Source organism: Seriola dumerili, unplaced genomic scaffold (assembly GCF_002260705.1).
Source record: "Seriola dumerili isolate Sdu_G_001 unplaced genomic scaffold, Sdu_1.0 BDQW01001092.1, whole genome shotgun sequence".
NCBI classification, from domain to species: Eukaryota; Metazoa; Chordata; class Actinopteri; order Carangiformes; family Carangidae; genus Seriola; species Seriola dumerili.
In genome coordinates this window covers 360,185-372,396 of record NW_019175347.1, presented here as the reverse complement: position 1 = coordinate 372,396, position 12,212 = coordinate 360,185, and the positions used below count along the sequence as shown (strand labels likewise).

General features: G+C 41.1%; 1 protein-coding gene across 1 annotated transcript in view; it reads right to left on the bottom strand.

Annotated features, from left to right (window-relative positions):
- The window catches only part of ric1 (RIC1 homolog, RAB6A GEF complex partner 1), a 33,388-nt gene that overhangs the window by 8,526 nt on the left and 12,650 nt on the right, over window positions 1–12,212 (bottom strand). The window contains exons 3-10 of the mRNA XM_022767016.1: window positions 7,426–7,505; window positions 6,103–6,210; window positions 3,896–4,041; window positions 3,506–3,642; window positions 2,552–2,643; window positions 1,764–1,852; window positions 586–730; window positions 409–457 (exon numbers count right to left, since the gene is read on the bottom strand). Coding sequence (XP_022622737.1) covers window positions 409–457; window positions 586–730; window positions 1,764–1,852; window positions 2,552–2,643; window positions 3,506–3,642; window positions 3,896–4,041; window positions 6,103–6,210; window positions 7,426–7,505 — 846 coding nt within the window. The remainder of the gene's footprint in view (window positions 1–408; window positions 458–585; window positions 731–1,763; window positions 1,853–2,551; window positions 2,644–3,505; window positions 3,643–3,895; window positions 4,042–6,102; window positions 6,211–7,425; window positions 7,506–12,212) is intronic.

Below are 12,212 nucleotides of genomic sequence, written 5' to 3'. Positions count from 1 at the left end.
TTTTTTCCCATTAAAATAACGAAAAATAACCCCAAAACATACCAATATGCAGGAAAATAATATTAATATGCAAAACATGCAATGACAAAAAAACTCATTACTGTAATTGGACAAGATGGAATTAATTAATGGTGCTCAGGCTGTGTTACTTCTGTTCCATTTCAATGAACAGATATTTGCTTGTAAATAACAGGGTTGAGTGGGAAATGAATTTTAGCCATAAAACATAACCACTACCCTACCACCTGTTTTAACTCGGGTTTACTGTCATTATTTTTATATCATTTCAATTCGTTTGATGATCTTTGAGGCCTTGAATGTCTTCAATATGCTCGACGAATCAAAAGTTTTATTCAAATTTTTTACATCAAGACACAGACAGTGGGACAGTATTAAAGCTCCACTAACCATGGAGCTGATTTTAATGGGGTCCTTTTTGGTACCATCAGAACGATACCTGAGGGGAGGACACAAAAATACAAAAAGAATTTTAAAACATGAAACAAGAAATAAAGGTTAATATGAAATTGCATTAAACACACTGTATAAATGTGTGTGTGTGTGTGTGTGTGTGTGTCCACCCACGCAAAATCCTCTCCCAGAGTGCAGATGAGGTGAGCTCCAAAGACACTCCACAGCGATAGGCCACCGCACTCCCATGTAACCATGGCAACGCTGTAGTCAGGTGACCAACAGATGAGCTTGACTGGACCCGTCTTGTTATAGATGTCTGAACAGGTAAAGAAATCAGAGAAGACAGGAGAGTTCAGAACACTTTGGTTATTGCTGCATTGTTAAAAATACGAATTGAATGCTTTTGCCAAGGTTGTATTTGAGGCATTGAATCAATTGATATTTTGCTCTTCTTTGTGACGGTTTAGCTTCAATCGTGAAACGCTCCTCTCCTCTCACACACATTGCAGTTAGTGTCCAAGAATTTAAGCAGTGAAGGAGAGCACTGTGTGTACTATCTCTCTGTGTATGAGACTATGCCGGTGCCCCTATCTAAGTGATAATATCGTCACTGTATAGACAGTGGAGAGACCAGGGTTTCTGCAAGGTTCATGTTACATTTAAAGCTTTTAAAGAGCTTGGATTTAATACCTGTTTCACAGTCATACTGGCTAAAATATGAAATGTACAATGTAAACCCAGTGGAAACGATGCATCTTAGAATGATTTATTATGTTTTTTATTGTATTTTTTTATATCAAATAGTTTTTAATACTTCCCAGCAATATATAACCATAATTCCTAATGATATAACCATTGCATGGATGGATGGAATAACCAATTAAAAAATAATTAATTCAATCCACTTACTGAATGAACTCTGAAATAAAAAGTGGATTGTGCTCACACAAGGCTGTTCAATCCTTTGTTGAAACAATCCCACTTTTAGTTTGTAAAGCTAAAATTGCAGATAAATATGGGATACAAATACATTTGATGACTAGCATTACTGGAAAAAACACTCTTAAGTCTTGAGGTTTTGAGGAAACTTAATGAAAGTGCTTTTTGAAGATTCCTTGGAAACAAATAGATTCAGTGATGGTCAAATCTACAACCACTAGGTGGAGCTATGGCTTTAAATCCCATTATGGAAGTCTGGCTAAAACAGATGTGAACTAAGATGTATACCCAAGAGGGAGACAGCTGAAGGAATGCAAGTTATCTCAAAGAGGAATTTGTGTAGGGGTGAGACAGACGAAGAGAGGAGGGAGACAAAAAGGGTGAAAGACAGAGATACATATGGGTGATACCTGGATAGTGTTTTGGTGTGAGCTCCAGTTTGTGGGAGAGCTGCATGGATCCTGTTGTGGTGTCTATCATATAGACCAGCACTGAGCCACTGCAATGAGAACAAACACACTTTAACAGCTACAGTGCAAGTGACCGGTGGCTGTAATTTGACACAACACCTCTGAGCTACACTTCTGTGCTGGGAACTACTCCCAGCACTTGACTGCACACTCATTTGGACACGCATGCATGCACATACCCCTAAACCAACAACACAAGCTCTAGGTATTTATTTGTACTGTGTGTGACTGCAGAGGCTTAAATATACTTTCTTCAGCTGCTGCCTACTGATATGTTAGTTAAACTCATTCACTAAGCTCATTTAGTGGCAGAAATCACAGCAAAGAGTAACCAGCACTTTCATTTGGAAGTTTAATTTCAAAGGTGTACGGATAATAATGTTCAAAAGTCTCAAGTTCAAAACTGTAGCACAGAGTGCGCATGTTGTTTCAATAAGGAACAAAACAAAACAAAAAAAAAAAAAAAAAAGATGAAGAGGAAGAGCGTGGAGCAGCGAGGAAGAGAGATTCCTGCCAAGCTGGCAGATTGCACAATCCATGAGGAGTTTCTCACAAGCACACACTAGGTAGCCTCTGCAAACACAAACTGACAGATTCTCACAGTGGACACACACCACACGGACAACAATCAATCTCTGTAACACACTTATGCAAACAAACACACCCCAATGTTTACTTCCCAACACTGTATTGTAAAGATACAGACAGACAGTTGCACAGAAACGTACCTGGCGCAGCCAAAAGCCATCAGTCTGTACTTGTTGTTGACAGCCACACAGGTGCCATCAGTGACGTCTGCGGCCCAGACGCCCTGCAGCTGCTGGACACACACACACACACACACACACACACACACACACACACACACACACACACACACACACACACACACACACACACACACACACATTATTAGCACACTGCTTGATTGCAATTTCAACTTAACATTGATATCTGGACACATTCATATCTTAATGATGACCTCAACACCCACTTTCCAGTTTCAAGAACATAATTTCGAGCCAAGATTTTAGAACAACTTGTTAATGCTGAGAAAAAAAAACCCTACAGATTCAGCCATCACTGCTTAAATCAAGCCAAGATAAAGTAACAGCTCCAGGCCCTGTACTGAATCATAGTCTCACGACATAAATAAAAAATATTGTGCAGCCTTATTTATAAAATATGAGAAACTGTTGACTTGCACAAGTTGCATCACCACATAAAGTTTTTTTTTTTCCTCTAGAAATGGTCCTGTCTCTTTTCTTCGGGAACACTGAGGTAACTGGTGCTGTTGTCATTAAATCAAACTTTACTGAGACCAGAGAGGGCATCTGTACCCTGAGATACCCTGAAACGTGGCTATGTAGCAGGTTCTATTACCTACACAAAAGCCCAGCACAACATTCAATTTCTTTGCAGAAACAAAAAGCTTGGTTATCATTAGAAAACAGAACATTTGTTATTCTATCAGGGATTTGCTTGATTAAAAAAGGTCTCTGGGGTTTTTGTGGGGTCATAATGTCATATGCTCATTTGCATAGTAACATAAGCCAAGGCTTTTATCAGCTTTTCAATGCAAAAATGATCATACATTTTTTCATATTCTGGGTTCGCTCCCTGCGTTTACCCTTTAGGAAACTGTGTGTGCATGTTTAACAACAGTGGGTGAGAGTCCTTACGTCTGCAGTGATGGTGTTGCTGAGCGGTGTGATGAAGCCCAGACGTCCGTCACTCAGAACCACAGCGAATCCATCCAGGGTCACACAATACTCCATACAACGGATATACACTCCCTCCAGGTCCAGAGAGGGACCACCTACACACACACACACACACACACACACACACACACACACACACACACGCACAAACAGAAGTTTGAAGTATTCAATACAACAAAGAGGCTGAATCAGGAACTGCAGTTAATGACGGGCTTTTGGAATGACAAAGTTGTTCATCTTATATTGAAATCTTCATCATTTATTTCCTAACAATAGTAAGTGGTTTGCAGTCAACTAGAATCAGTTCTGGTGTCTTCTCCTGTGTTTAGCTGCGTGCACGTGTCTAACCTCGAGCAGACTGCAGGTCTAGTGAGAAGGGGATTGTAGTGAGGCAGATAGCCTTGCGTCCATTGCTGCCTATCCCATCCCAGTGCAGCACATGGAGGTAGCCGTCTGCCGTACACACCAGTAAGTCCTCCTGGAGGGACTGCAGACTGGTGGGAAGAAGAAGAAACACACAAATGCGCATTTTGATTCAAAAGAAGAAAAAAATAAAGCGGAATAAGTAGGAAAAGAAATTTTAAAAACAACAGGGGCGGTATGTAGGAAGGGTGTGAACAAGATAACAAACAGAAGAGTGTTAGAAAACAGTGGACTAGTCATCATCCAGCTGTGCCCTCTGAGTGAAGCCTGAAGGTTTTACTGGTCAGATGTGATGAGGCCACATAGCTGACAGTGCCAAGTCTTACTGTCTTCTAACACACAACAGAACAAACTGTGTCTGTGTGTGTGTGTGTGTGTGTGTGTGTGTGTGTGTGTGTGTGTGTGTATAGCGCTTCATTGTCTTCCAAAAAGTGTGAGAGGCCAAGGACTGATGATGACACAATGGGACAACCGAGAGAAGAAAAGCAGACGTCAGAAAGGAGAGACACACAGAGAGACAAAGAGTGTAAAGCACGGTGGAGGAGGCAATGACTTTTTACGGCAGTTTCACAGCAGGGGACACCCACTCATCTCCTGCAACCGTCAAGCTGTGCCTGTGAAATACTGACAGAGCGCTCTCCTTCAGCTGACTACCCTATAATCTACCCTAGTGCAGACGGATGAGGAGATGTGACGGATGAACACAGGGGCATGAAGGACGCACACAATACAACCACGAGATGAACAAAAAGAAAGTTGAGCAGAAAGCTGGTGGCGTGACAGTTCTTGTCATTCAGCAAACAAAGACGTCAAGTTACACGATGTGGGGGAGAAAACAGGGAAAGTGAAAAACAAGAGGAAAGAAACTAAATAGGAACTGAAACTAGCAAAGACTGAAACCACCATAAAGCACAAAAACAAGAAAACAGCAGACACTGGCTCTTATCTAATAGATTTTAGATAAATGTTGTTCCTTGGCTTTAGTTATTTCTTCTCATCAATTGTATTATAATTTGAGAACTATGCCATTTAAACAACAGCAAGCTTCTATGGTAACAATGAACGAGGGATCTCCTGGTGTTTTTTTTCACAGTGTGCATTTAGCTTATTATAGGCCTTTATGGAATTTGGATGATTTGCTAAGAAAAACTTGCGATGCTGTGAAAGCGGTGTGAGACCTTTGTGATTTAACAGGGTGCAGAAAGGTGTTTTTTTGACAAAAGCACAATGTGTTACAACGGCCAAAAGACTGGAAATAGATCTGCCTTTCTACTGCATCGGTGATACTGACTTCAACATTATGAAACGCTTTAATCAGGATGATAGCAATGTTGCAGATCGACTTGCGAGCAAACGTAGTCAGGTTATGTCATAACTAAATTATGTTTAATGAGCTTGGCGGCTTATGGGTCTCATTAAACTGATGACCTAGACTGACGTACAGTGATGAAAATTTTGTTCTAAAGCCTAAAAATTTGTTCAAAAATTGTTCGAGGTTGATTTGAATCCTTGATGCTCCAGATTCACGTACATTCCTCTGCAGGACTCTTTCTCAGGACTGTTTACGACTAACAGAGTAGAGAAGCATATCTTCTCACTGCACCTCAGCCATCTCTAACTGCCAATGCTGACTTCCCATGAGACAAAGAAGAGAATTTTTCAAGCCATTACTCTGAGCCAAACGCCCTCCACAGAGACACGAAGTGCAGGTCACGAGTAGAAGCTACAACAATGGTGGAATTTCTTTAAATACCCACTGGGGAGCAGAACAAAAACAATGTAAATGCAGTTCAAATCCCGAGGTCAGTGTAGGCTACAGGCTTTAAATCTACAGCACAAAATGTATTAGGATAACACGTATATTTTGTTTTGACTTGTGTAGCTTTCAGAGCCTTTAATGGAAGACTTTCTATTAAAGAGAGAAACATCGTGTATATGAAAATGTAAACAAAACAATAACATTCTCTTGAATTACAGTACACAGTGAGCATTACTTTTGCTGGTTTCAGTATGTGTGCACGTGAACTTGATGACACATGCAAGATCAACAGTGAGGGTGAGGTGGAGGCAGACGCAACAGGAAGAAACACACTGAACCAGAGAGAGACAAAGGACAATAGTAGAGCATTTACCTGGTGATGGGGGCCTCCAGATCCACAGGCTTCTTCATCTCTAAAGACAGAGCGGGGGCACATTGCTCCTCCTTATAACCTGGGGTCACCTTCACACGAGGACTTCCCCTGTGCAAACACATTAATACAGATACATATATTAGTTTTACTGACGTGTGAAGAGAAGTGCCGAACACCCAAAATGCAACTCATAGGGCTGAAAAAAGCTTGCTTGATATGCCCAGACTTGTCCAAACTTTGCTGGTATGCTGTCTAGGAATGTGAGAGGCACACATCCACACACACACACACACACACACACACTGCAGACACAAAGGCATACAGGCACACGACATTGGATGCTTGAATGATACAAAGGAACTGAACACAGCAAAGCCTGCAGAGAGGCTATTTTTTAATGGTTTGGATACCCTTTGTTTTAAGGGAGAACTTCATGCTGCAGTGTGAAAGGGAATTTTAGACAACAGCATGCTTCCTAATTTGTTCAGCCATACACAAAGCGAGGTCCATAAATAACATGGCCTGCACAGAGCCCTGACCTCAACCCCATAAACACGTTTGGGATGGACTGCAGCGCCAACAGGGCTCAACCTCAATACACTTAATCCCTGCAGCCAGGCTCCAATCCACATATGGGTGTAGTCTTGGGGTGGTCCACATAGGTCACATTAATAATGCTGTGATAACTGCTGCAGCAATTAGCCTCTAAAATTTCACTACCTGCTTTCATCAACCAACCTCAGCAAACTCACACGCTACCTGAGAGGATTTAGTAGTAAAGCGCTCTTGTATTACTTCTGGCATTGTTTTCCAGCTGCGCTGACGGACAGCTGCCAGCTGATGAGACTACTCTGGCTTCCCACTCTGGGTGTAATGAGGAACTTGACACTTTCTTCAAAGTGCAAAAAAAAAATACCCAAAGGGTAAAAAAGAAAAAAAAAAAAGTAGCTGGAGCTAAATGTTTGTCAAAATTCATTCCTGTGTTTGTTTATAACGGCAAAGTTATTATGATTTCTCATTAGCAGTAATAAGAGTAGCAAGAAATTAGGATATCTGCCGATTCAACTGATTGATGTAAACAACAAATAAATAAAGAGTGTTGCTCAGTAGCTGTGTTTTGTACATGCAACATTCAACCAACATAACATTACAGGTAGCATAACATTCATAATAACGATGGTTTAATGGCTCTTTTAGGGACACGTGATTTTATGATGGTGTGGCGTCCCTGAAAGCTACAGCTTGGCCCCTTTCACTCGGCTCATTTTACATAAGCATGTGTGCATGAATGTGTGTGTCAGTCTGTGTGTGTGCGGCACTCACTTTGGATAGACAGGCTCATAGAGGTACTTGTCATCCCCTCCACCCAGCACATCAAACAGGAGGATGTAGCCTTTGGCAGTCTGAAAAAAAGAGAGAAAAGACGTGTCACTAAAAGAACAGATCAGTTTATTTGCTCTCCAACTATTCTATTATCGCACAGGGAGATGGAAAGAGAAGTATAAGACACTGAGAAACTGTGAAAATGAATAGGTATTAGACTGGGAATTTAAAAGTAAAATTAAATTATATCACTTAAATGTCATCACAAACTTGCAAATGCTTTCACTTCCTTTTCAGGCAGCCAAGGAGAGAAATAATGACGGGACTGGAGGGAAGGAAAGGGGTTTATCAGTAAATATAAACATCATCTGCAGAGTAGAGAGGGAGACTGAAAAACAGCACTGTTAAAAGAATCATGTGAACATGTTATACAGTAAGCTATCTGCACATATATGACCAACACAACCCCAGATACATATGTAGATGTAGGTCTAAACTGCTGCTACTGTTTCTTTACTTAGTGATAGGCGTTTGATTAAAGCTTTGGGTCTAAAACAACAGTCACTGCTCCCCTGTAACTGGTTGATATTTGCTGGACTCAGTTTTGGCTGCTTCATATCGATGAGGCAGTGCGTCCTTGTTAAAACAGGACCTTTGATCATGCTGGTTATCTCAAGAAAACAAAATCCCACACATGTACTATTCAATGTAAAGTTGCCTGATTTGGCAAAGTCCATCTGAATCCCATGACAAACATTTTTTGTAACATTATTTTTACTAGCCAAAGCTCATCAGCAAGGAGTCTTGATCAGTATTTTAGGGTATTTCATGCTCAGTTTGTTTTCTATGTCTCCTATGTATTAACCTATAAAGGATAATATTTGCAACACAACCACTGTCACAGACAAAACATTTGTATTCACAGGGAATGTTGCTTGACATTTTCCTGCACTGCATGGGCCTGAACAGGCTGAGCTGCCTATTCATTAATTCTGAAGACTGAATTTACTTAGGCTAAAAAACTGCATTTAAATAAGTCTATTTAGCCTGTTATTATGTACTGCATCAACCCCTTGACTATATATATGCAGGTACACACTGCTGCTTTTACTGATAATGATGCTCAAAAACAAATTTGTCAGCATCTAAAAAAAGCTGAAACACACACGCTCCAGGCTCCATTCTGTGGAGACGCTCACACTATCTATAATGTCAAAATAATAGTTAAGTACAATATTTGCATGCTGATATTGCAGGAGGACTTTTTCCACAAGTACACACACACACGGTGCTGTCAGGGAAACTGCTGAAATTGAGCCTGTAGACTGAAACATGACACGAAACCTGATCTGGACTCAGACTCCAATGTCAGCAATAATGTCCCATGGTTTTGCAACGGCTGTGCATGAAAACACTTCTGTCATGTAACAGAACCACCTAGAACCAGAGTGAGTTCGACACACAAACCATGATTCGACCATTGACAATGTTTTATTCAGCTGCGCTTCACTGTATGCCGTTGTTTTGCTCATATTTTGTGGCAGCGCACTGAAGTAACCCTTGACTTTTCTAGTGCGGTGACAGCGCTGCTGGTAGCAGGCCAACACATCACCACAGCAATGAGAGAACCCAAGTCAGGGAGAGGATAAAGCCAGCAGCAACATGAAGCTTGACTAGAAAAGAGCAACCGCAGCCAGAGACGAGAGAGGGAGCCAAGACTGAGGCCTGCTAAATCCATCAGCGGCCTTGGAGCTCCACAAAGCTGCTGATGCACACGAAGACAAAAACTGCTAAACAACACTCGAACAGGCATAAAATCTACTTCAGAAAGACAAGAATTTGTCAGCGACTGAAGAAGTTTGTTCTATTGTTTTTTTTTTAAAATTTACACAGAGATCATTTATTGGGATAATTTGAATACTGATAATGGTAATAACACAACAATAAAGTTAACTGGTGTTGTGGTCATTCCCATGAATCATGTAATAGTTGCGGCACAGTATTCGAAGCTTTGTCTCCGACACAGAAATTTTATGCAAACATTACAGTTCACATATTTGTTGAGGCAGACAGCGATGACAGGGTCAACATACAAGTCAAACATCAGCCACACGGGCCCAGATGTGGCGCAGTGACGCGTTAAATTAACTTCCCGTCGTATGAAGTTTCTATGCTTCACAAACAAAAAGATTTCCGTGTTATTGCTTAACTACTCAACACGATGACAGTGATAAACTGCACACTTGTAGATAAAACCACCACTTTCAAAAGACAATATTTACTTAAAGTGAAAAACACTCTGCAAACATGTAATGCATCCTTGACACAAACCTCAACCTCCTCTCAAGAGAGACCTACAAGTTGTTCGCAGAGATGTACGCATTCATGATTTAATACACCCTGTGTGATACATACCTCACATCAGCTACAGGCATTACACTTCTCTATGTAAACACTGATACTTTGATTCAGTCCTTTGGTTGACATTTAAGATAACGCAGGAAACACTGGATTGGTAACATACTGAAAAATACAGGACTGTTGCTTATCAAGTGATAACGTACTAAACGACCATGTGTTAAGTGGTTTGGTCTGAGGAATAATTATATCATAAACAAGGTGCTACTGATTACAAGCTGTACTTGATTTCCCATGCATCAGTGTCTATAAAGAGTCTGATTTGTTGGGTAAGTGAATCAAAGTGAGATTAGTGGACTGGAGAGGTCACTGTTACACTGTTTGTTGAAATAAGCCATTGTGCATTGAGGTAACAGCGATACGACAACCACCTCATTCTCATGTTCGCACTATATATAGTTAATATGATCACAGTAGGACACATTCTCATTACAATGACCTAGTTAGATATTACAGCCCAATATGCTCATGCAGTCCACATATAAACAATAACAAGCACTCAAGGAGTGCAGACCTCCATCAAGGCAGAGCATTTCTCTGGATTTGTTATTTCAACAACAAGAAAAGTTTAGAGTATGTAAACTGCAGCTGTTTCCAGAGCTGCACCAAAACAGACAGAAAAGTCAATGGGACATTTATAGACACACAAAAACTCTCACACATGAATACATATTTTTTTCCATGGCTTGACTGCCAACCATCATCACTGGGGGGAGGGGGGGGTGGGGGATGGGGGGGCGGCAGAAATCAAGCCGTAAAAGAAACCGCATATAGGCCAGCAGAAACTCTGTATCTAGCATATAACCAGTTAAAAGTTGGGAGGAAAATTCACTTCATAACTCTGAAGTCCTTTCAATGTGAAGTCTTCAATCCCAGGAGCCCCCCCGCTGAGCTGAGCCCATACACTCACACATCCCAACAAGGCTTCCCTCCCAGAGGAGGGGCCGTGTGGGCTCAGAAAGGAAATGTGAGTGTGACTAGCAAGCTACTGTACTTCAAAAGCATGTCAATTACAGGAGGCAGGGAATCTCAGTGGAGTATCAAAGATGGGAGGGGGAGGGGCGGGAAAACTATTTGGCAACCTAGGGAAAACTTCAGTGGTGTCTCCCACTCTCAACATCTCCTGCCTTTCATGTCTAGTTTGATCACACCACATACATGAAAGCATTTACACGCCCATTCATCTTTTCATGAGACTATGATTAGCTTTACTTTAACTCATCTTCTCAGATAAGTGTAAAACAGTGGATGAAAGAGAAGAGAGATAAAGAAAGAAGGCCACTGTCGAGACGCATCCTATATCTCCGGGACTCTTGGTGATCCTGGGACGTTCACACATGCAGAGATAATGACGCAAGAAGAGGCAGGACGGTTGTTCATTGTCAACTGAAGCCCAATAAAACACGCAGGCAGTGAGATTCAAAAGGGCCCAGCACTGAGGAAGTTGAAAAACTTTTCTCTTTCTGTCCTCTGACAAATGGGAACTGCAGCTCCTAAACCAGATGGTGGCACACTCAAGAGCCTTTCATGAGTCTGCAAAATAGGATGCATCCACAAATGCCAAGACCGGGCTCAGTTTCTACTGCAGATACAGAACCGCAATGCCAATCAGAGGCCCCGCTTTACAAAACATACAAACAAGAGGCTTATTCACTGATTTGTCAAGGGCCAGTAAACCATATGACGGGCCTCTCTCTCGCTTCCTCATACTGGCAACATCAGAAAACAACTACCTGACTGAACCCATATATTAAAATTATGTCATTTGTGGTAAACAAGCCAAGGTAACCTGATTCTTTAAATGTAATCAATAAACCTCGCTTTCCTACACCATGCTACTCACTTATAGCCTTGGTTAAGAAATAAGGTGGGGCAAGATGTCGCAGGGGAGATATTTGACTAGAGTCTTAGTGTATGTACATGTGGGTTTCAGATTACTGCAGTAGATGAAAATATATTTAATGATGTCCTGCTTTAACCTGGGTTCTCCTAATAACTTGTGGGCACTTATACATATCCAATAATTAGAATATGAGAGGCACATAATAGAGTGATACTGTAATTATAGGATTCAAGACAGGGCCTTAGCTCTTGTCACGTAACACTTCCTCCTCTTCAGTTTGCACTTTAACACTATTTAAACCAACTATCAGGATTTGATGCTGCATTTGACAGAGGGGAACATCAAAGGACCGACTTTATGCTGCTGTAAAACACAAACAAATAGAAATGAAGAGGAAAACGCTGACTGGTGGTAACTACTCTAGTTCGGGCTGGCAAGTAGAATGAAAGACTTTGAAAGTCTTTCAAAGTAGAGAAAGAGGCAAGTCATCAGAAAACTATACATAGTGTAATAGAGTACTGAAGCC